We start from the raw sequence: 26,839 nt of genomic DNA on the forward strand, positions 1-26,839 counted from the left end.
GATCCTAATCAAATAAGATCTACAATTCTAGCCAACCTAAACCTCAACACTTTGGTTGATAGGCTCAGCATATAAAAATTGTTGCACAAGGACAAAGTTTTCTAAATGGAAACACTTATGACAAATCACTATATCTTGGGAAAGAGATTATGAATATAGTCTTAGACTGCAGAGAAAGCTACTCATTTTTTTTTTAAAGGTGAGAAGGTTACTTATTTCGTAAACGCAACAATATAACAAGAAAATTGCTTTTGATTAGGTGTTGGAACTCTTTAATTTTATAATTATAATTAATTTACACTCATTTTAGAATCTAGTATAATTAAGACTTTGAATATTGAAGTCTACGTAATTTTTATTTATGATTTGATAATGAAAACAATATTAGACGGATTAACTATTCAGATTCAATATATCAGGATATCTCTTATTCCTTCTAAATCTACAACTCTCCGATGAACAAAATTCCTTTCTTTTTTTTGAAAAACAATTGCATAGAGCTGTTTTCAAGTGATATATGAAAAACTTTTTAGGTAAACCTATCTAACACGAGATAAAGTTGAAATTGATATATGAACTTATATATTGATATGTTTTTATTTTTTTTAATTTTGAGAAAAGAGGATATTCAAATCTTGTTCTTGAGCAAGATTGATCTATCGCTACATATGTTTATTATTTTCTATATTAAAAAAAGGGAAAATTCGAATATAATTCTTTTAAAGGCAATACATGCATTGCTTTTACTTTTTAAGTCAAATTCTCGCATGCATATCAATTGATATGTCTACTTTAAATAATAAAAAACTTATCGAAATATGACATAAAAATGGTAGTAGTTTGTTTAAGTAAAATACTACTCATATTATTATTACTAGAATTTGTGCACACCCATTATATGAGTGAGAGAGAAGAAATTGAAAAAACAATTTTATTCAGGTAAAAGGGTAATTTCATTTTATGTGCATGCGATATAAAAAAATTAATTTATTTAAATATTTATATCACATAGAAATTAGGGTACAAGGAGAAAAATTATGATCCAATTACGTGCTACCATGTGGACTTTATGATGTCATAACTATATAATTTTTTTTTTATAATTAGGGAAGGAAAGATTCGAACCCAGATCTTTAAGCTGGGGGATAATACATCAACCAATGAGCTAAATGCTTGAGTGCTATCATAACAATATAATTAATTATAAAATAATTAATTTATTGATTGAATTATTTCAAAGACACATAACTGAACCAACGCACTTATGTGTCATATATTTATCCCTTGAGATAATATGAAGATAATATTTAAATTGGACCAATCAAAATTTAATTATTGATCATCCAATTATCTCTAAATAAATCTAAGTAATTTACAGATAATATTTATATTTTTGACTAATCAAAATTTAATTATTGGTCATTTAATTTATCTTTAATAATTATATACATTTAGAGATAATAATAAAATTGGATTATTTAATTTATCTCTAAATAAATTATGATAATTTAAAGATAATATTTAACTTCGACCAATCAAAATTTAAAAACTCAAAGTCTAGCCCATCAAAAGACTTTCAATGAGTCATCATAATTTATCTCTAAATAAATTAAAATAATTTAGAGATAATTCAAAGAAACTACATTCTCATCAAAGTCTCCCACCCAACATTATAAATAGGGGGCTCTTTTAAGCCATTTTCATTAATTCAGAGGCATTTGAAGATTCAGAAGCTTTCAAAGATTGGAAGGCATTTGAAGATTGAGAGCATTACGGAGATTGAAAAAAGTAGAAGATTTCTAAAGTAACGATCAAGCATCAGTAAAGTTCGGGATCAAGATCAACCGACAACAAAGTTCATCAACGAAGTTCGTGATCAAGATCAAATGGCAGCAAAGTTCGTGATCAAGATCAAGTCGTCAAGACCCTTGAAGCAAAGATATCAAGTGTTCATGATCAAGATCAAGTCCTCAAGTGAAGTTCGTGATCAAGATCAAGTTGTCAAGACCCTTGAAGTGAAGATATCAAGTGTTCGTGATCAAGATTACGTTTTTAAGACCCTTGAAGTAAAGATTAAGTGAAGTTCGTGATCAAGACTAAGTCCGAGTTCGTGCCTTTTGAAGACGAAGTGAAGAAATTAATTAGAGGAATTTTCAGAGATTATAATTCACATAATCAAATATTTGTATTTATCTCATAATTTTCAAGTCAAGAAATATTTGAAGAGAAATTTATGTGTATGAATTTCTAGCACACCCAGTGGGACTATCTCTACCTCTCATTTTCTTTCTTCAAACAAATGTCTAAATATCTTTAAGTTGTAATGGCTCCTAAGAAGAATCTTGCTAACAAACCTGCTGTCAAGCTTGCTCTAGCAAATCTTGGAGTCTTTCCAACTTCATCATTAAGCATGGATATTCTAACACATCCATATGGTACTTAGAGAAAGATAGAAGCTTTTACTAAATTGTATGAGCAAACTTTCTCAATCCTCAACCAAAATCTTTGTATAATGCTTCTTCCTTACGTTCTAAGGAAGTTTTCTTCTGTATAGCTTGTTTCCTTTAAAGGATCAAGTACTAATCAACTTAAGGAACATGATGGCTACTTAAGTAATAGCTCTGTTTCATCATCCCTTCGCCAAAGTTCTTTGGCAAAAGCGAATTCTGGAGTGATAGTTGTCATGACAATTGGAAGAACATCTCTAAAGAACAAGTTGCACTTCTTGCAAAGACTGTAGAATCTCTAACAACAAGTATCAGAGAAAAAGATAAACAAATTGCCTCAATGATGACAAAAAATTAGTGACTTTACTAGAAAGGCACCAATGGATCTTAGCCAAAATCAATGCCAAGATAATGAGGAGAATTCCACTACGGAAGTGGAAAATAGTCTCCAACAAAAATCTAATAAAGTAGTCACCACCAATCAATAGAAGGAATTAATCAAGGAAGCCATCAAGGAATAGGTGGAAAATGTCTCTTAGCCTTTATACACCTATGCCAAGCCATACTCTCAGAAGATTGATTGCATAAGGATGCCACCAAAGTTTCAACAGTTTGATGGTAAAGGAAATCCTCACTAACATGTTGTGCACTTCGTAGAAACTTGCAACAATGTTGGCACTTACGGTGATTTTATGGTGAAGCAGTTCGTTTGCTCTTTAAAGGGCAATGTTTTTTATTGTTATATGGACTTGGAGCCTGGGATAATTGACACTTGGGAACAGCTAAAACTTGAGTTCCTTAATCACTTCTACAACACTTGACGTATGGTAAGCATGATTGAACTCACAAGTGCCCACCAATGGAAAGATGAACCTGTAATTGATTATATCCACAGTTGGATAAATCTAAATTTTAATTTCAAAAAGTGACTGCCCGAGTCTTTAGCTCTTGACATGTGTATCTAGAGGATGAATTAGGGATTACGCTATATCTTCAAGGCATTAAGCCTAAGATTTTTGAAGAATTAGCTACTTGCGCTCATGACATGGAATTAAGCATGTCAACGATTGGAAATCAAGGACCTCCCATGCAAGAACCAAGGAAGGGTAAGCAAAATGTCCATAAAAAGGGCAAAGCTTTTGCAGATAAGGGTGAAGGAAAACAATCTATGACTATAAATACCAAACCCATTAAGGTGAATACCAACTTAAAGAAAACTCGAGACAAAAGCTAACCTTTTGCAAGAAAAAAAGAAAGCATCTTTGAAAGAAAGAAAAGAAAAGAAGTATCATTTCATCGACTCAAATATTACGAGAATGTCAAAAGAACTTCTCAAAGCTAAGCTCATTCAATTGCTAGAGATGAAGCGACTAGAAGAAGCTGATTGAGTAAATAACCATAACTACTGCAAGTAGCATTCTTTAATTGGTCACCCTATAGAAAAATGTTTGGTCTTAAAAGACAAAATCATCTATTTATACTAGGGTGGGAAAATTGAGTTTAAAAAAGAAATAGCTAAAGCAAATATAGTATCAGCAACTAGCATGCTTTCTCCACTTAATGTGGGGAGTAAGATAAAATGTGGATCGAGTAAGATAAGGTTGGCTCTGAATGTAGAGGAGACATCTAATCCTTAAGATAATGGGGGTAAAGCTCATGGTTCTACAATTGAGGATCTAGACAATGAAGGATGGATTTTAGTTACTCATCAAAAAAGAAGATCCAAAATGATGAAACAGCCATATAGGAAAATGAAGCCAAAGGCAATGCTAAGAAAAATAAGTATGAGTAGGCTTGAAAATTTGGTAGTGTAAAAGCCTAGACAACTAATCACCTTGATTGACTTCATGCCAATGCAATTCAAAAATCAAAATCTAATTCCCACATCCTATTTCCAAATTGATAAAAATTAAGTTCAATTCTAATTCCTCTTATGGTGCAAAACTTACATTTTCTTATGAAGACTTACTGTTGGGATCTACCCTTCATAATCGGTCTTTTTTTATTTGGAGATACAGTCATGAACAGAAGATCAATTGAATCCAAATAGATGATGGATCTACTGTCAACTTACTCCTACTAAAAATAATGAAAGAGCTTAAGATCCTTTCAACGAATTATCGAAGAGTCACTTGGTGATCCAAGGTTTCAATTTTGAAAGGCAAAAGGCTATAGGAAAAGTTAGACTTCAACTTTTCATTGATGACTTGGAATCCAATTTATTATTTCATGTGATTGATGCTAACATAACATACAACATGTTGTTAGGGCGACCTTGGATACATCAAAATGGTATAGTATCATCAACACTTCATCAATACTTCAAATATCATAGAAATGGTCAAGTGAAGACAATCATAACAAATGCTAAACCATTAATGACAATAGAAACACATTTGGTTGATACTAAGTTCTATTTGGAAAGTACCTTTATGGAAAAGGTACAACCTAAAGGCGATCAAGGAAATGATGAAGGAAAATCATTAAAGAAAAAGGGAAAGAAACTGTTTTCGTCTACAAAGGAAAATGATTTTCTTATCAAAGGTTTAAAAAATTTGACTTTGCCATTCACTAACCTAGAAGAGTCAAAATTCACTAAGTCTCCATTAAAGAGATTTGTAAGGCCAACAACAGGGCCATCGTTTGAACACAGTGATCTTTTTTCTCAAAGAGTTAATGGTTTCAACCTTAATGCTTATAAGCTCTTAATAAAGGTTAGCTACAAGGATGAAAAAGCTTCTAAGTTGGTACACGAGCCTAGTGAACTCACTAAAGAAACTCCACAATATCCTTCTAAGAATTGTAGAGTTTGGCAGAAAAAAATAAATGTTGTCAAAGCTACAAAATCATGGTTGGGATTTACACCCTTAAAGTTAAAGATTCATAACAAAGCTTAAAGATATATAATGACTGAAAAAGTCAATGATGAGGAAAAAACCCCAATGGAGTTATCTACTCTTTTAGTTTTCAATCGCTTAAGCATAGCCACAATTCAAACATCAGTTTTTGATCGATTAAGCATGCCTTCAAATAGAGGTTTAGTGTTTAATCATATTAGGAAAGATTATATAAAAGGGACTTCAAGAAATTTCATTATTTCAAGGCTAAAAAGAAAACCCTCACAAAAGAGGAATAAAAAAAGCCTCATGGCACATGAACTAAAGGATTTCCATAGCATCATCCCTTCACGAATGAAAAGAAAAAGTGAATAGCTTGTAATAAATGATGAAACATTCAAGGCTAAAAGGCGCACTATGGTTGTGACTAAACAAGCCTTATCTTCAAAAAAGGAGGTGCAAGAAGAAATGGAGATCTTCACATGTAATCACGTGTCTATAGTAGAAAGTGATGAACAATCTGAAGAAGGGGATAGCCAAGAGGCTCCCCCATCATTGGAAGAAGGAAATCAGCCTACAATTGATGAGTTAAAAGAAGTTGACGTGGGCATTGTAAGAGAACTTCATCTAATTTTCATAAGTGCTAATTTAATTTTTGAAGAAAAAAAATCTTATCTTAATCTTTTGACAAGGTATAGAGACGTATCTGCATGGACTTATAAGAAAATGCCAAGATTAGACCTTAATGTTGTTGTGCATCATCTAGCAATGGTGTTTGACCCTTTAAACAAGCTCAACGATGTCTTTACCTTAACTTGATTCCTCAAATAGAGGTTGAGGTCCATAAACTCATTAAGGCTAGTTTTATTCAAGAGGTCGAGGACCTTACTTAGATCTCAAATATTATTCCAATTAGAAAGAAGAATGGCCAAATTCGAGTTTGTGTGGATTTTCAAATTTAAACAATGTTTTCCCAAAGAATGATTTTCCTCTTTCTTTGACAGAAATAATGGTGGATGCAACAACTAACCATGAGGCTTTATCTTTTATGGATGGTTCCTCTGGTTATAATCAAATTCACATGGATCCAAAGGACAAAAAGCTCATTGCATTTCGAACTCCTAAAGGAATATATTGTTACAAAGTTATGCCTTTTGGGTTAAAGAATGCAAGCACCATTTATCAAAGAGCGATGCAAAAGATATACGATGATATGCTCCACAAGAATGTTGAATGCTATGTTGATGATTTAGTGGTTAAGTCCAAAAAGAGAGTTGATCATCTTGAAGATCTTCACCAAGTATTTGAGAGATTGTGTCAATATCAATTTAAGATGAATCCATTAAAGTATGCCTTTGGAGTATCTTTTGGTAAATTTTTGGGATTCATAGTTCGCCATCATGGGATTGAAATTGATCAATCAAAAATTTATGCAATCATAAAGATGCTTGAACTAGGCAATCTCCACAAACTTAAAAGTTTGCAAGGGAAATTGGCTTATATTTGACTCTGCATACCCAACTTGGCTAATAGATGTCAACCATTTAGTCGTTTGATGAAGAAAGATACACTGTTTGTTTGGGATGATTCTTGTAGTAACGCTTTTAAAATCATAAAAGCCTATTTACTAAGATCTCCAATTTTAAGGCCTCCTACACCAGGATGACCATTGATCCTTTATATTGTGGCACAAAAGCGTACTTTATGAGCACTTTTGGCACAACAAAATAATAAAAAAAAGGAAAGTGAAGTTTACTACTTTAGTAGAACTTTTAATGGTGCAAAATTAAATTATTCTCCTATTGAGAAGACTTGCTTGGTAGCGATGTTTGCAATTAAGCAATTAATGCATTATTTTCAAGCTTATTTTGTTCACTTAGTTTCACTAGTAGACCCTCTCAAGTATCTCATGTCTAAATTTGTACTTAGAGAGAAATTAGCAAAAAAGGCTCTTTTGTTACAAGAGTTTGACATCACATATATCCCTCAAAGGTCTATCAAAGGACAAGCACTTGCAGATCATCCAATTACAAATGATGGAAATTCTCTAAAGATCTCCCTCATGAAGATGTTCTCTTCATCGAAATTTCTAAGCCATGGAAGTTATACTTTGATGGAGCAGCTTGACAAGATAGGGTAGGTGAAGGAGTCATCTTTATCACCCCAAAAGGAAAGGTATTGCCTTACGTATTCACTCTCATAAAAAATTACACTAATAATGTAGCATAATACCAAGCCTTGATCATAGGATTGAAGATGGCAGTTGACATGCAAAGTACTCAACTTAAAGTGTTTAGAGATTCTAAGTTGGTTGTAAACCAAATCCTTTTACTTAATGAAGTTAAAATCCTGAGCTTTTGCCATATGTCAACTATGTTAAGAAACTTTTGAAGTTGTTTGACAAAGCTAGCATAAAGCATGTGCCTAGAAAAAAAATAGGTAAGCAGATTCTTTGGCTAATTTGGCATCAACTATTGCATCTCCAAGTACAAAATTAAAAGTTCCTCTTTGCAAGCCACGGATTTTACCACCAATTACTCTAAGTGAAGAAGTCGATGTAGAGTCTAATGTCATCTCAGTCCTCGAAGTGGGAAAAGAAGATTGGTGACAACCGTTGATTGACTTCCTAGAGAATGGGAAGCTTAAAGCAGAAATAAAATGTCAAGCTCATTGATTTATTATTTCAAAGGTACACTTTATTGACATTCTTTCGATGGAGTCTTTCTTCATTGTTTAGGAGATGAGGAAGCATACAAAGCCTTGCAAGAAGTTTACTTAGGAATTTATTGGGCGCATCAATCTAGAACCAAGTTGCATTTCCAAATAAAAAAAATGAGGTACTATTGGCCAACAATGGTGAAGGATAGCATGGACTATGCTAAAAGATGTCAAGCATGTCAAATTCATGCTAATTTTATTCATCAGCCCCTAGAGCCACTCAAACCAACAATTACATTGTGGCCATTTGAAGCTTGGGGACTCAACTTAGTTGGACCATTATCTAAAAGTTCCATAGGGCATCTCTACATACTCAAAACCACATACTATGTTTTAAAGTGGGTAGAGGTAGCATCTTATCAATAAGAAAAGAAAGAAACTATTGCTACTTTTATTAGAACAAGCATAATTTATCATTATGGTGTGCCACGATGCATCATAACAAATAATGGAAAACAGTTCACGATGGAGAAGTTATGTGTACAGTTTAACTTTAAACAACATAATTCTTCCATGTACTAGTACCAGTAAATGGTTTAGCAGAAGCTTTCAATAAGATTTTTTGTAATCTTCTCAAAAAAGTTGCTAATCGCACAAAGAAAGATTGGCTAGAGAAAATAGGAGAAGCTTTATGGGCTTATCGTATGACATTTCATACACCTACTCAAGCTACTCCATATGAGCTTGTTTATGGTGGGGAAGTTGTTCTCCCACCAGAGCGTCAAATTCCATCATTTAGAATTGCTATTCAAGAAGGTTTTTCAAATGAAGATATGTTTGCCTGCGCCTTGAAGAACTTGAAACGTTGGATGAGAAAGGTTGGAAGCACAACAACACTTGGAATGTTATCAAGCTCGATTGTCAAAAGATTTTAATAAGAAAGTTAAACCACAATCATTCCAAATAAGAGATTTAGTTCATGCAGTGAGGAGACCCATAAATGCTACACATCGTATGGGTAACAAGTTTCTCTCAAAATGGGATGGACCATATGTTGTTCAAGAAGTTTACACCAATGGTGCATGTAAAATTGTTGATCAAGATGGAGTAAGAGTTGGCCCAATCAATGGCAGATTCTTGAAGCGTTACTATGCTTGAAGGTTAGATGCTCATTGGCAAGAGCTTAAACTGCATAAAAAAAAATAAACCTGCTAACTTGAAAATCCTTAACAAGATGACTTAAGCAAAAGTTAAGGCAAAAAAATAAAATAAATGATGTTATGACTTGATCCTTCTTCATATTAGGAGATACGTAGGCAACTTGGTTCCATTGCCAAGTCCAGTCACACAAAAAAAAAAGTCTCTTGCATTAAGGATAGCTCAATTCTTTGAGATAATGAATCTACCAAGATAGAAGATTGATGAACAAATCCAATTTGTACTTCTCTTTGAGTTATGTGATTCAACCAATTAAATTGCTAGTGAAACAAATTGCAATCACAAGTTAAATGGTTTTGAAGTTCAATTGATGTCTAAGAAAATTTTTGAAACACAAAGTATCTTAAAGGTTTCATAGGATTATCTTTTAAATTTCTTCACAAGTAAAGAAAAGCAATAAGAAAGATTGACTTTTATTGCTAGCTCAAAATGCATTACAATGTGAAAGAACATTTTAAAGGCCTAAATCCTAAAACATAAAAAAAAAAAGATGAAAAGCAAGAGCTATATGAATAAGGATGCAATCAAGTGAAGGCGTCCATTTGAAATCCTTAAGCTTTTCCTGAGAAGATTCTAGCATATTCTACAACAATTTTAAGGAATTAACTTTGCCTCCACTCAAAATAGGAGAAGACTTTATATAAGCTATCTCTTCATTAATCTTTGAAATATTGACTTCCTTTCTTTGCACCTTTTCCCTTTTCTCTTTAAGAAAAGATTCAATCTCATATTTCTTGCAACATAAAGCATTCAATTCCTTTTCAAGATTTGTCAACTCAATTTGCTAATCATCAACATGCCTAACAAATCTGATCAAGTTTTTAAAGCTTCTCAGTTAGATCTTTTAGTAGATGTACTACTGAAGGATGGTTCAAGGTCAATAAATTTACAAACTTGTCCAAAATATTCTTTAAGTATGTTTTTCAATGAGGATGAATTTGTGGGAAAAAACAACCTATTCTTTATATCTTCATTCTTGGAGAGAATGACAAGATCTTTGTAGTCCTTTAAGAATACCATAATGATTCTAAATTATGTGCTATTATAAAAGGCACCCTCTAAGAATCAACAAGTGCTATTATAAAGAGTACCCTTAAAGGATAACAAATTGTGTGATATTACAAAGAGCACCTCCCAAGGATCAACAAGTGTTTTTATAAAGAGCACCTTCCAAGGATAATAAATTGTGTGCTATTACAAATAGCACCCTATAAGGATTAACAAGTGCTATTATAAAGAGTACCCCAAGGATTAACAAATTGTGTGCTATTATAAAGTGCACCCTTCATGGATTAACTAGTGCTATTTTAAAAAACACCCTTTAAATTGCTGCCAGCTTATTCCACTTCAATTGAGACTTGCCTTGATTATAAACTAGTAGATTTGGGATATAACTGTAAAAACAAACAAGCCAGATTAAAAATAAATTATAATAGTCGAAAATTAAAAAAAAAGGCAAGTATGTAGATGAAGAAAATATAAGTTTGGTAGGAGTTCTTGCAATGTGTCAAGAAGTTGACTAAACAAGGCATCCTAAAGATTAGCAATATGCATGGATTTCTTGATAGGCTTGTAATGTGGCTAATGGCTTGCATGATTTTCTTTCATGACAATTGAAACATGTCAAGTTATAATCTGAGTTAGCATAATTTTGGGCATGGAAATTGTAACGTGGCAATGGTGGATTTTTTTAAGCATGATAATTTGCAATTGTAACATGCAGGAGTTTGAGTAAACATGATATTCTAGAGGTTGGCAATTTGCATGGATCAAAAGTGCAGTAAGATAATATTTGCATAACTTGAAACATGGCAAAGATTACAAATTGATTTACCATATGAACTGGATAAGAAATAAAAAGGCTTTTACAACCAAGAAGCAGGGAATTTTTTTTCACTTGATGTTGAGATCTTGAATTTGTTGATGCATAAGTAGAAGTAATTTATAATATTTTAAGGTGCAAAAAATTGACAAGAAAACTTTCTTTTTATAGAGTAAAAAGAGAGAGTCCTTATTGATTAAAGAATGTAATAGTAATTGCAATATACTTCTTTAAATAGTTTTATTCCAATATACTTTTTTCAAGATTTTAGTTTTATTGCAATATACTGCTTCAAATACTTTTATTGCAATATACATCTTCCAAAATCATAATTCTCTTAGCTATGAGTAGGCATAATTCAAACTTAACTTGGATTGCAAGTATACCGAGGCATATTAGGATTCTAAGAAATCCTAGGAACTATTTTCAAGACTTGTCCACTTGTCACATTCAAAATCATGTGTGAACACGTCTTGAGGGGCATTTGTCGAAGGAGAAAAATTATGATCCAATTATGTGCTGCCATGCAAACTTCATGATGTCATAACAATGTAATTAATTATAAAATAATTAAGTTATTGATTAGATTATTTCAAAGATACATAATTGAACTAACTCACTTATGTGCCATATATTTATCCCTTGAGATAATTTAAAGATTATATTTAAATTAGACTAATCAAAATTTAATTACTGGCCATCCAATTTATCTCTAAATAAATTAAGGTAATTGAGAGATAATATTCATATTTTTGATTAATCAAAATTTAATTATTGACCATCCAATTTATCTCTAAATAAATCAAGATAGTTTAGAGATAATATTCATATTTTTGACTAATCAAAATTTAATTATTGGTCATCCAATTTATCTATAAATAAATCAAGATAATTAAGAGATAATATTCATATTTTTGACCAATCAAAATTTAAGTATTGGCCATTTAATTTATCTCTAATAATTATATTAATTTAGAGATAAAAATCAAATTGGATTGTTTAAGTTATCTTTAAATAAATTAAGATAATTTAGAGATAATACTTAACTTCGGCCAATCAAAATTCAAGGACTCAAAGTCCAGCCAATCAAAAGACTTTCAATGAATCATCGTAATTTATCTATGAATAAATTAAAATAATTTAAAGATAATTCAAAGAGACTATATTCTCATCCAAGTCCCCCACCCAACATTATAAATAGGGGCTCCTCCAAGACATTTTTATTCATTCGGAGGCATTTGAAGATTTGAAAGCATTTAAAGATTGAGAGGTACTTGAAGATTGAGAGCATCACAGAGATCGAGAAGAGTAAAAGATTTCTGAAGTGAAAATCAAGTAGTAGAAAAGTTCGTGATCAAGATCAAGCGGCAGTGAAATTCGTGATCGAGATATCAAGTAGAGATAATTCAAAGAGATTACATTCTCATCAAAGTCTCCCACCCAGCATTATAAATAAAAGCTCCTCCAAGACATTTTTATTCATTCAGAGGCATTTGAAGATTCGGAAGCATTTGAAGATTGAGAGGCACTCGAAGATTGAGAGCATTACAGAGATCGAGAAGAGTCAAAGATTTCTGAAGTGAAGATCAAGTAGTAGCGAAGTTCGTGATCAAGATCAAGTGACAGTGAAGTTCGTGATCAAGATATCAAGTGTTCGTGATTAGGATCAAGTTGTCAAAACCCTTGAAGTGAAGATATCAAGTGTTCATGATCAAGATTAAGTTGTTAAGACCCTTGAAACGAAGATCAAGCAAAGTTCGTGATCAAGATCAAGTCATCAAGATCTTTGAAGCAAAAATATCAAGTGTTCATGATCAAGATTAAGTCGTCAAGACCCTTGAAGTGAAGATCAAGTGAAGTTCATGACCAAGAATAAGTTTGCATTTGTGATTTTTGAAGATGAAGCATAGAAATTAATCAGAAGAATTTCTAGCGATTATAACACATATCATCAAATATTTTTATTTGTCTTATAATTTTCAAGTCAAGAAATATTCGTCGAGAAATTTATGTGTGTAATTAATATTTTACGTACATTTATGTTTCAATCTTCAAAATTTATAACCTACCTAAAATTCAAATATCAAAATGATATATCATAAAAAAATCAAATTTCTTAAAAACACATATATGGTAAATAGTATTAATATCATAAAATAAGAAAAAATGATGAAATATTAAATAAATATTTGCATGGAGCCAAAATTTTATTATTTTTTACCATCTTCCATTTTTACAAAATTGTTCCTACATGTTTATATCAATTATGATTTTATGTAAAAAAAAATATGAAAAACTTAGTTAGATATGCATATATTTTTCTATAAGAGCTTCAGCAATATCTTGATTCTGAGCAGCTTTAAATTGCTCAAATTCTACATTTATCGAGTATTTAAACTCATCATATTCTGTAGAATTGTGTTCTTGCAAAGATTGAAGATTAGTTTTCAATTGTAACATTAAATTTTAATCTTACCAAAATCATTCATTCATTTTAACCTTTTAATTTTTTTTACCAAAATCATTGGTCTTTCCAAAGCCACTCTTATTAATTAAACTTAGCATATACATTTAAAGTAGGCTTTTAGGTACTTCAACAGTTGTATGATAGTTTTAATTTTATGTATATTATGATTTTATATGTTATTTAATTATTTTATTAAATTTTTATGTAATTTTGTAAATAGTTAGCAGTTGACTCTTTTAATAACTAGAACTTGTGAACACTCATTTTGTTTGGAGGAGAAAAGAGAAGGTGGGAAAATAGTTTTGATTAATTTAAAACGTAGTTTTTTCATGTTCATGTGACATAAATAAATTATATAATTAAAAAATGATTTGTATAACCTTATTCTATATGTTATTGAATTACGTTATTAGATTTTTATGTGATTTTATTAACTGAGTTAGTATCACGATAACTCAATAATTCACTTTAATGCACCTTAAATATAAATAACAATAGTATAAATTTTTATTTTTTGAGCAAACTCATTTAAATGTGGCAATTCGATGGTTTGAATTAGGTCATTTCGAGTTGAAAAAAATTCGGATCATTTTCTAGTTCAAGTTATTTTAAGTTTAGATTGTTTTGGATTTGGGTTACTTTGAGCTTGAGACATTTCAAGTTTAGATTATCTTGGGATTGAGTTATTTTAAACTCAGATTATTTAGGTTTGACACTCAAGTTATATGTGTTGAAGTCATTTGAAATTTAAATATTTTACTTTTATAAAATTAAATGAAATTGAATTTAGAAAAATTATTTGAAATTTAGGTTATTTTGGATTAATTTTTCAAGTGTTTAAATTTATATTGATTCGGACTCAGTCGTTTTGGGTTTGAATCATGTTTCAAATTCAGGTTATAATTGTTTAATTAAATCAAGTAAACATGGGGTTTGGATTTGGATGAAGGAGACGGGTTTTCATAGATCTAGCAATTTTATATATGATGTAATAACATGATATGGATTTAAGTAAGTTTGAGTTTAAGGTAATCGTATTTCGTATATTAATCGTGATTCATGTCAACACAATAATGATACGACTAAATCATGTCTTAACTATGTCAAACGCCTTAATTGGTTTAAAATATGTTTAAAACATGATTATTAATCATGTTATTGTATACCTGTATAACTCGTGACTCGTTTATTATTTATATATTTAGTCATGTTCACGTGTCAAATATACACGTTTAATATACGATTAAGACCTATTTATTTACTCATATAAATATTAATATTATTATGATAATTAAGATTTGTTGATATTGAATTTTAGTATATTTGATAAATATTATGATATGTATGATTTTTTATTATAAATTTGAATAATAAAATTATATGTTTATTTAATCATTTGAATTCTATCAATCGTATCAATGGTACGAATAGATTATAAATCAAATAAATAAGCAAATTATGTTGTGTCACATGAAATTTAATCTGACAAATTTAATAAATGTGTTAACCTTTTGTCATATTACAAATTTATTAAATATAATAATTAATCAATTATGTCATTTCCTCATATAAATGTCAATATTTATGAGTATAAAAGGCTTAACACCAATGTAGGTTTAAGTTTTCGAGATTTTACTTAACTTTGTATACTCAATATATATTTGCACAACTATTTCACTCCCATTTTCGAACTAGTAAAAAGACATGTCGTTTTTAATTGAGGTTAATTTTTACGAGGGTTTCCCGATTAACCTCAATTTCTCCATTCTAAAGGTTTTTATGGCAATGTAGCAATTAACAAATAAGAGTGAGAACAAGATTCACCCTTCTCTTCAACCATATCTCTCAAACTCTCTCCATTTCCATCCCCAACAAGCCACACCTCAATAAGGTATCGTTCTTACTCTCTCGTCTCTCTACAAAGCACAACTTTACTTCTGTTTTTGACCAAATAAAAGAAACCTTGATTGATTTATCTTCCATTGACTGTTCTAGGATTGCAAAATCTATAATTTTGAGGTGTCCACATGTTTTTGACAAGAAAGGTAAGATTTTTACCAATGTTTCACTTACAGAACTTCTTTTGGATATATTTGATATAATATCAGAAACTGCAAGAAAATTTAGGAAAGTTTTCGTGTTGAAACCTGAAGATGCGCTTGAAGTATTACTGGGTTTTGAGTTTGAGAGTGGGAATTTTTCTTTTGGGGTTAGAAAGGTGGGCATTATATGGGAAATTTTTAAGTCGGGTAGTGAAAAAGTTAAGGGTTTTAAGCTCATGCCAAGATCATGTAAGTTATGGCATCAATGCTTATCCAAGCAAGAATGTTTAAAGAAGTTGAATTGTTGGTTTTGGAGGTGGAGAGGGAAGGAATTTTGTTGCATAGTGATAACACTATTATATAGAGTTATCATTAGCATTTTTGGAATATGAATTTTGCTAAGTCTTCTAGGTTTTTTTTTTTAATCCTTAGGCAGTTTCTAGGCTTTTTAGAAGTAGTATGTGATGCCAATTTTCATTCATGCAATTTTAGCTTAATTTCTTGTTAAAATCCCTTAATTCAACCTTTGATTGTTTAATCCCTTAATGTTGAAAGACATGCAAAGACTTGAAGCATGAATGCAAAGGATGGTGCAAGTGGGCTTAAAAGGTAATTGAGCATGATGAAATGTTTAAAGCATAAATTAAGCTGTAGAAGTCCGATCAAGGTAAATCTTGAACTAATAGAAAGTTGAGAGGACAAGCTATAACTTTGATTTCAACATTTTGCCCAGATCAGAAGGAATCATGGCCAACAAGGAAGCTGAAAGTGAGGACCATAGTAGCTTTGCACTAGGCAACTTGAAGGAGGAAAACATGGAAACAGCAAGCCCAGCATTGTCCCCCTTCACCAAACAAAACCCCCAATGCTACAACACCAAGCTCTCAACACTACATCATTGTCCAATGAAGCAAGGCAGAATGTCCAACTCAAAGACTTTCTCACTGCAACGAGAATGCAAGCTGGCTGCAGCGAGAAATAGGGCAAATGAAATCAGAACGATTTTAGTTGCAACAAAATGAGGGTGTTTGCAATGCCAAGTTAGAAGGAAATTTTCTGCAGTGAAATTCCATTCTTTTTGTAGCGATAACATGTCAGTTAATGAATATTCTTGCATGGGTTTCTAGGTCAAGCTGAAAAAAGAGAGGGTATAAATAGAAAGTTTTGCACTAAGAAAGAAAAGGATTTGGAGAGACCATTTTGGGAAAAAAGAGGCAAGAGCAAAAAGGGAAAAAAAGAGGAATCAAGGGCTGAAGGATCAAAAAGCTGCAACAAAATATTTTCTCACTCTAGATTTGATTCTCTCTCTCTAACTCTTTTTGTAGAACAATGTTTTTGTTCGTTAAAATGTGTATTTTCCTCTTGAACATGTTGAGCTAGAGTTTTTAATCTAGGATTATGCTGGATGCTATTTGTAGTTGGAATACTTTAGATTCTTTTTTTACTTGCTTTTATAAGAATATCAATGTTTATTCAAATTTATGTTTATTATCTCATTTGTTGCTTGATCACCAACAAGTTGAGTATGGGGTTTTAAATGATGCCTGACAAGGATAATCTAAAAGAACCCAAATTTGAGTAATGTATGTTCATTCCATGTTAAGAAATTAAGTGGGTGATTATTTAATATGATAGACTTATACCTATTAATCATACATAGACAATATAGGTCCTAAACTTAGTGAACTTAGCTTTAGTTAATTTTCTGTAGATATATATAGATAATTAATGAAGCTAGGCAATTGTGTGATGACTTGACAGAGTATTATGCATGCTCAGGGAACTTAGACTAACATTGATTCTCATAAAAAATAAGTAGTTAATTGATCTTGTACCCTTATAAAGCAATAGCAGAAACCATAGTCCTAGGCTTTAATTACATTGTTTCCTCACTACACATTTAACTTGCAATCCTTAGGTTAATTTAGGCTTTTAGAGTAAAGTTTATTTCATTTTAACAACCTGTTCTTTTTGTTACTTGGATAAAACTTAGCTTGTTACAATTTTAGTAATTAGTAACAAATAGTAAACCAACTCCTTGAGGGATCAACAAACTCTACTTATCACTATATTACTTGTTGTGACCATGCGTACTTGCACGTAGTCTTTACTTGTATTTTGTAGTTAATTTTGAGCACAATCCATATGACACAAGCAAAAGATTTATTTTACACAAAAAATAGTCATGGAATTTTCTATAGTTTAGTTGAAAGGTATGTTGGTGTTGTTGATCTAGAAAATGCCATTTTGGTTTTTAATAAAATGATAGGCCAACTGTTAGTCCCATCATTGTCATGTTACCATGCTTTGATTGATGTTTCAATTGAGAGGAGGCAAACTCAATCAGCGTTCTAAGTTTACTTGGACATGGTGGAAATGGATGTCCATTGGAGTGATAAGGAGGTGCCTGCTTTCGAGAATGTTATAAGGTTACTTTGTGAGGATGGAAGGGTTCATTAAGTGAGAAATCTATTTAAGAAGGTTTTATTGCGATTCAAACCTAGCAGTTTAGTTATTAATGAGATTGATTGTGGATACTTTGAGAAGAAAGATTTTTAAGATTTGCTGAGGTTTTTGGTTGAAATAAAGTGCATACCACATATTATTGTTGGCAATAAGATCATACATAATCTTTACAGCAAGTTTAGAGTAGAAAGTGCAGATTTGTTCTTGCAAGAACTAGAGCTTTTGGGTTTCAAGCCTAATGAAATAACCTTTAGAATCCTAATTGGTTGAAGTTCCTATGAAGAGGATTTGCGAAGTGCCTTTGTGTATTTGTCTCAAATTTTGTCAAGAGGTTTAAGACCTGATATATGGACCGACAATGCTTTTATTAGTGGGGTGTTTAAAGAGGGCATGTGGAAGCTTGCCCAAGATATTCTTGAAGAAACGGTGGATGGGGGCACAAGTCTGAATTTATGGACTTATAAAGTGTTAGGAATTTTAAGAATAAGATGCCTTGGAAAGTAAGTATATTCTTATTCTTAATTTCATTAAATTTGTAATGAAAGTACAATTTAATAATAAAATGAAAAGTTTGTTTTAAGTAAGTATTCATTATCTAGTTGTTAAGGTACTATGATTCTATTGAGATATTAAAACACGTATGTATGAAGAGTCATAAATAAAAGACATATATTTTAATTGAATACAAAAATTGTTCACAGCCATATAATAAAGCTGGTTACTTTATTGTGTTAAAGTTGTAGTATCCAGATTACTTCCAACAAAATATTAAGGTACCATGATTCTATTGAGATATTAAAACACATATGTATGAAGAGTCATACATAGGAGACATGCATTTCAATTGAATCTAAAAATTGTTCACAGCTATATAATAAAGCTGGTCACTTTATTGTGTTAAAGTTGTAGTATCCACATTACTTCCAGCAAAATATTAAGGTACCAAGATTCTATTGAGATATTAAAACACAAATGTATGAAGAGTCATACATAGGAGAAATGTATTTTAATTGAACCTAAAAATTGTTCACAGCCATATAATAAAGCTAGTCACTTTATTGTGTTAAGGCTGTAGTGTTGAGATTACTTCCAACGAAATGAATGTGATTCTTTTCAAGAGAATGATGAGTCTCAACTTATCGAAATGGTTGACTTCGAGCAATGACACTATAATGTAAACTAGAATCATGTGAGAATCTAATTCAAGTTTAACCATTACTTAAATCTTGATCTCATGTTTATGCATTTAATTATAGCAGAACCGAAATCTTGATGAATAGTAAATTCATGTCTAATCTCCTTATAAGCTTTTATTTACCATGAGCATAATCATCATAAAGCATTGATTTAGACTTTGTATTTTTAGATTATAATCAAGATGAACATCTATGACTATATATAAAAATAATGAAGTTCATAGCATTAACATCACTTCTAGTGATTTCAAGATGATTGGTGATTAATCTAGGCCCAGTGGATTGATAAATTAGCTACTTATCACATCTAAATACTTAAAAGATTAGATCTAGAGTGTTGAATCACTAATTGGATGAAATTTGAGACTAAAGGATAAAATTGACATAAAAGATAAAACGGTAATTTTACTTTTTGTCATTGGATAGTTATGAGGGTTCACAATATAAGGTTTGCTATTGGACAACTAATAATTAATATCACATATTGAATTGTTAGTTATAATTATAGTTACTCCAAGAGTGTAGCCATGAATATATAATAGAGTGATTTCATGGTTAATAAGCTTGAATTATGAATTATTTTTAATGAGATTGAGAATAATTCTAAGTTTATTGAAGCTTGGAATATATTTAGATCTATGTCCAAATATATTCTGCACTTAGTTTCATAGAATTTAGCTTTTTTAAGTTGAAATGCATGTTTTAATTTGATTAATTAAATTGTGTACAAAAATGACAGTTTTAACATGTTTGTCTTAATTTAAGACAAGAAAAATATTTTTGGTCTTATCCAGACAAAAAAAACATATTTGTCTCAATTTAGATAAGATAAAATATTTTTGTCTTAATTAAAAATAAGAGTTATCTTAAATTAGGATAATACTAGGAGGATTCTAATAAAATGAATCTAAACATCCATGTTAGTAAAACGAGCTCCATGTCTGACTATCCATCTTTTATTTATTATTATTCTTTTTTAAATAAAGATGAATAATTATAAAATAAGAGTTATTATTCAATAAGGAGTTTTATTTTATCAAGAATTCTAAATGATAATTAAAAAATTAAATTATTATTATGGAGCATGTTTGATTTTTCCATAACTCTAAATGGATGGTCAAAATCGATTTAAAGGTGTTTAATTTTGATTAAACCATTGAGGTAAAAGTTTTAATGAAAAGAGAAGAGATTGGAAGAGAAGAAACGTACGTACTTTTTCTTCAAAATGTTTCAGCCGTCACTTCTTTCCTCTTCCTCCAAAACTTTGCCATATCTTTCTTCCTCTCTTCCATTCTTGGCTGAATTTTTTTGAAAGAAAATACCCAATAATTTTCAGGAAGAAAAAAGAGGCAAAATCGGTTGGCATCTTGTAGTTTTGCATTCCACACTTTGTCCACTCAAAGTTCAAGTTGAAAGTATTCTTGAAGAATAAGTGGTAAACTTGTTCGATTGAAAAAGCATTCATTTGTGTGGTGGTGTCCGAAAGTAAGAATCTCAAAACAAAAGGTATGTTTTTTTCTTATTTAATAGATTTTTTTTTTTTTTTGGATGTGATTATGTTACTTGTAATAAGAATGATGTTTGTTTCCCCTTGTGTAATTGGATTACTTGCTTCCTTTATAACAAAAAGTTTTTGAAATCTATACTTTACACAATCACATCAATCCACTAAGATCTAAATTCAAAAATTGTTATCACAGTAAGGATTATTGTAAGTTTTGTTTCCCATATTTATTTTGCATGGTTGGCACCTTTGCATATATTTAACTATCTTGATATGATCAATATCTGGTTGTATGTTATGATGCATGATTCAAGGTTTTTGCCACATTAATTGTCCTAGAAAATTTTACATGTAACTTTTTTCTTTGGCTATGTTACAAGAAAGCTAGCCTATTATCGCTATGTTTCCTTATTGATTTTTTTTCTTATATTTATTTAACTAGGAAAAGCCATGTAATTTTAATATTACTTGATGTATTTGGTGCATCCATGGAAAAAAAAGTTGAAAGCCAAAAAAAACTGGTAATTAGGTAATATTTGGTCTTTTTAATTTTTTATGACTATTAATTTTTTTAAAAAAAAAATGAGTTTTTCTTGTATCAATTTTTTTTACGGAAAAGAGTTTTTCTTACATTAAAATTTTGTTATTATAAAAAAATATTTTTTCTGTTAAAATATTTTTTGCTTTGATTAAAAAAAAAAGAGAGGTGGGGTGTGTTGCTGGGTAGCAAAGTCTCTTGATGTGTGCTGCTGGCCAGCACACAACCCCTAACAGCACACAACACACTACTATATGCTGTGGACAGCACACAGTAGCAGTGAGCTCCTGGCAATAGCACAAGCTATTAGGCAGCAGCTCGCATGGGCTACTGTAAGCATACAGCCCACCCTTGGGCTATTAGGCAACAACCCATTATAGTGAGCCCTTTCCAAAAAATTTTAATAAATTAATTTTTTTAAAAAAAATCTTTGTTTTTAAAAATTTTTAATTTTTTTTGTTTTTGGAAAATTAATATTTTAGCCTTGGATTAAAAATTATTTTATTTTGGTATTAATTAATGAGATTAATTAATTGAACAAAATAAAATTATTTTCTCAAATTGGGTTAAAATTAAAATTAAAATTAGAGCTTTTAAATAGTCATAAAATTCAAAAGAGTACCAAATGGATGTAATCCTAACAAGCAGCGAAAATAAGCAAGATTGAAGAGAATTACAAGTTGTAATTTATTTTATTTTATTTTTTCTAGGATGGACATTATTATTATTATTATTATTATTATTATTATTATTATTATGAATGATATTGGATATTATTTGTATGCTTGAAAATATATCATCTTGAATTAAGGTGCCAAGTTCTCTTAAGGAATGCCCTACATGCATTATGTATTTAGTTTTACAAGGAGTTTTATGCTATAAGATATATAATCAATATAGAAAAATAAATCACATCTACACAAGATGGTAATGTCGACTTAGTTATATACTAAAAGCGTTTACTTTGAAACATAACCAAACCCATAATTTGACTTCAGATATTCTAAATATGCATCTAGAAAATTCAGCCAAAACGCAATCAAAACCCTAAGTATAAAAATATTGAGTGGGAGAGGATGCTAATAATCCTAGAGTTCACTGTCTCCATTGTTGGCCTATTGGCATGTGAAATATGTCACTCCTTACAAGTGGACATGAATCTAGATCATGATAGATAGGTCTCCAAAAAGATAAATCCTTTTAGGTGGATTATGAAGTAAGACCTCCCATAGAGACTCACTAAGTAAGGAGCTTAAAAGAATGAAACAATAGTTGTTACACTCAACATAAATTTACTATTAACCTATCCACAATAGCTTTGTTAGTAAACTTTGTGGACCAAATAAAGGCACTTCTTAACCATGTTAAGTGTGAAGATATTGGGTAACATAGTTAAGTGGGAGGTTCTAGTTTGCCGAGTAGTAAATTCTCACGTCCCACAACTGGTTAAATTATTATAGAAGGTAGATGACCGCCAAACTAATAATACAATTTATAGGATTTTATATATTATCGTCATGCATACATGCATCATGAAATGTTCAAATTCATGAATAATTAGTATGCGTACATAATTTCAAATGTACTTTCAGAAACATATTTGCATTATAATATGAATCCACTTTCAATTTTGCTGAACAAATGCACTCTAAATAGTGATAACTACTCTAAATGGAAAAGAAACCTTAATGTTGTGCTTAATTATCACAAGATCTCATGGGTTCTTTTTGACGAAGAGCCTAAAGCACTAACTCTCTAATCAACTCCACAAGATATTAAATATCATAAGATATGGTTTGTTGCAAACGAGGTGGCTAAATGTTATATACTAGCATCTATGAATAATATTGCAAAAGCAACATGAAGGCATGGGTAATGCTACTGACATAATGTTGCAACTATATGCGATGTTTGGTACAAAAACAAAGTCTGCTAAGGTGAAAGCAATCAATGCTTTTAAAGACCTTAATTAGAAACCTGGAGAGCCAGTTAGAGATTACATACTAAAAGTGATCTCTTGTCTCAATGAGGTAGAACTAAATGGTACTTAGATAGATGCGACAATGTAAATATCAATGATCATTCATAGCTCAAATTCATCATTTTCACAGTTCAAATTGGATTATAAACTGCATACTAAGGATTACACCCTAAGTGGGCTAATGAATGATCTCCAAAATGTGGAAAAATTTCTTGATTTGAAAACGAAACCTGAAGCATGTATAGTTTCCATTTTTAAGCACAAACCCAAGGGTAAAAGAAGATAACTGGAAATAAAAAGACTTATAAGGGCTCAGTGGAAGGAAAGAAAAAGCACATGAACAAAACAACTGCTTCAAAAGATAACACCAAAGAAAAATGTTTCCATTGTGGTGTGAAAGGACATTGGAAGTGAAATTGCAAGGTTTACCTTGACGAAATCTAAAAGAGTAAACAAGTTATGGGTTTTCTAAATATATTAGAAGCTTGTTTAGTGGTTGATTTTACGGATACATGGATAGTAGATTCTTGAGCCACTAACCATGTTTGTAATTCTTTATAGGGGTTTCAACAAAAGAGAAAACTGAGTAAAAAGCAATTTCAGATGAAGATGGCAAATGGCACATTCACTTTAGCATTAATAGTGGGAGCCATTATTCTTCAATTTCCTTATGGTCTTTTTGCTCAGTTTCAAAAAATGCTTTTTACATTCCAAAAACTTATAGAAATTTGATTTCTGTCTTTTGTTTAATAAAGTCTAGATATTCAATTTATTTTATTGAGACACTCACTATTATTTGAATAAGGATTTTATTTGTGCTAGAATTGTAAGATATAATCTTTATTTCCTTGAGCGTACAACTTATTTTACAAATGCTATAGAAGTAGTACGATTTAAAATTGAAAGAGTCAAAGAATCTAGCATAAATCAAATTATCTTTGGCATTTGCATTTAGGTCATATCAATCAAAATAAACTCAACAGGCTTATAAAGGATGATACTCTACCAAATATGGTTGAGGGTCTTTTGCCAATATATGAGTCTTGTGTTGAAGCTAAAATGACTAAAAGGCCTTTCAAGGTAAAAGGTAACAGAATGCCAAACGTTCTAGATTTGGTGTACACAAATGTGTGTAGACCAATGAATTTAGAAGCTAGATGAGGTTATGAATATTTCATAACTTTTAATGATAACTACTCAAGACATGGCTCTGTGTATTTAATGCATAAAAAAATGAATCCTTTGAAAAGTTTAGAGAATTCAAAGTTGAAGTTGAAAAGCAACTAGGCAAACCATTGAAACAACTTTGATCACATAGATGAGGTGAGTATTTATCAAATGAATTTTAGCAATATCTAACTGACAATGCGATAATTTCCAATTTGTCAACTCTTAGGACACCTCAGCATAATGGTGTATCTAAAATAAGAAATAGAACTCTTTTAGAAATGGTTAAATCAATGATATCCTATGCTAACCTTTCAATCTCATTCTGGAGATATTGTATGTAAATTGTTGAGTACTTGCTCAATTTTGCTTCATCTAAGGCTGTGCCTAAGACAGAAAGGGAGCTGTGGATAAGGCATAAATCATCTGTATGTCATCTACGAACTTAGGGGTGTCCTGCACATGTTTTAAAGCTTGAGTCCACAAAGATGGAACTAAAGATTGAGATGTGCTTGTTTGTAGGATATCCAAAGGGAATAAGAAGTTATTACTTCTATAGTTTTCAAGATAAGAAAGTTTTCGTTAATGTGAATATCACTTTCTTAAAGGAAGAGTTTGTGAGAAATCACAAACCTAAAAGTAAAATTACTTTAGAAAAATTGTCCGATCCTTCAAATTTAAGAGTTATTTTTGAAGAAGTCATAACACAGTCTGATTCAAGGGTTGAAACAGAAACACAAGTTGAGCATCGAATAGTGGTGCCTCGACGTAGTGGGAAGATTGTAAGACAACCAGAAAGATACATGGGTTTGGAAGAAAACATGTTTGCACGTTCAGATGGACATGAATCTGACCTTATTACATATAAGAAAGCTATTAACGATATAGATGCTGAAAAGTGGCATAAGGCAATGAAATTTGAGTTAGACTCCATGGATTCCAACAAAGTTTGGACTCTAGTAGTCCATTTAAAGGGATAAAACCTATAAGGTGCAAATGGATTTATAAGGGAACAAAAGAAAGCAATGGGAAGGTAGAGACCTTTAAGGCTAAATCAGTGGCTAAGGGTTTTACCTAAACAAAAGGGATTGACTATAAGGAAACCTTCTCTCCCTTTGCTATGCTTAAATCCATCAAGATCCTCCTCTCCATGGCTGCACATATTGATTATGAGATATAACAAATGGATGTCAAGATTTCATTTTTTAATGGGAATCTTGAAGACCGCAGTTATATGGCTCAACTAGAAGGTTTCATTAAAAAGGCCACGAGCATAAGGTCTATGAATTGCATAGGTCCATTTATGGACTTAAGCAAGCATTTAGGTCTTGAAACATAAGATTTGATATTTCTATCAAATCAAACGGTTTCTAACAAAATGTTGGCGATCCTTGTGTTTATAAAAAGATACAAGACAAAAAAGTTGTTTTCCTAGTCTTTTATGTTGATGACATTCTACTCATTGGAAATGATGTAGGAATGTTATCAACAGTTAAAGGTTGGCTGAACCAATAATTCAATATGAAGGATTTGGTAGAAGCTAGCTATGTTCTGGGGATCAAACTCATAAAGGATCGTAAAACTAACAGATAGCATGATCTCAAGCATCCTACATTAACAACATTTTCGTCAAGTTTGCTATGCAAGATTCCAAGAAGGGTTTTATGCCTTCTAGACATGGAATCAAACTTTTTAAAGGAATGTCACCTAAAACTCCAAAGGAAGTTGAAAACATTAGATGGATTCCATACTTATCTATTGTTGGAAGTCCCATGTATGTTATGCTGTGCACTAGGCTAGATATCTGTTATGCAATTAGATTGGTTAGTAGATTTCAATAACCCAAGCATGGAGCACTGGACTACAGTCAACTGCATTTTTAAATATCTTGTAGAACAAAGAATTACATGATTGTATATTTTGAAAGTGACCTTATAGCAACAGGGTATGCTGATTTAGATTTTCAATCAGATGTTGATTCTAGGAAATCGACATTAAGATCTGTTTTCACCATTGGAGGAAGAGCCATAGTTTGGAGGAATGTAAAGCAATCTTGTATTACAAACGCTACTATGGAGGCAGAGTATGTTATAGCTTGTGAAGCAGCAAAGGAAGTTGTATGGCTTCGTAAGCTCTTTATGGACCTTGAAGTAATTCCAGATGCAGACAAGCCTATTACACTCTATTGTGATAATAGTGGAGTAGTAGCTAACTCAAAAGAACCATGGAATCATAAAATGGCAAAACATATTGAAAGGAAGTATCATCTCATTCGACAAATCATACAACGTAGAGAAATACTTGAAAGAAAATTCTAACAGAGCAAAACCTCATTAATCCATTCACAAAGACTCTAACGCAAAAGAGTTTCGATGGTCACTTAAAGGGTCTTGGAATGAGGATATGTCATACTTGCTTTAGGGCAAATGGGAGATTGTTAGGAATTTTAACAATTTGGTGCCTTAGAAAATAAGTATATTCTCATGCTTAATTTCA

The 26,839-nt window shown here is 31.1% G+C and overlaps 1 protein-coding gene across 1 annotated transcript in view; it reads left to right on the forward strand.

Moving 5' to 3' along the window:
- The first annotated feature begins 5,701 nt into the window (after positions 1-5,701).
- The window catches only part of LOC110426822 (Pentatricopeptide repeat (PPR) superfamily protein), a 25,585-nt gene continuing 4,447 nt past the window's right edge, over positions 5,702-26,839 (forward strand). The window contains 9 exon segments of the mRNA XM_089785373.1: positions 5,702-5,896; positions 6,264-6,654; positions 8,525-8,820; positions 12,470-12,561; positions 15,256-15,740; positions 15,743-15,827; positions 16,950-16,958; positions 17,675-18,424; positions 21,046-21,059. Coding sequence (XP_089641499.1) covers positions 5,702-5,896; positions 6,264-6,654; positions 8,525-8,820; positions 12,470-12,561; positions 15,256-15,740; positions 15,743-15,827; positions 16,950-16,958; positions 17,675-18,424; positions 21,046-21,059 — 2,317 coding nt within the window.

Source organism: Theobroma umbraticum, unplaced genomic scaffold (assembly GCF_002168275.2).
Source record: "Theobroma umbraticum cultivar Fairchild unplaced genomic scaffold, ASM216827v3 scaffold_12.0, whole genome shotgun sequence".
Classification (NCBI taxonomy): Eukaryota; Viridiplantae; Streptophyta; class Magnoliopsida; order Malvales; family Malvaceae; genus Theobroma; species Theobroma umbraticum.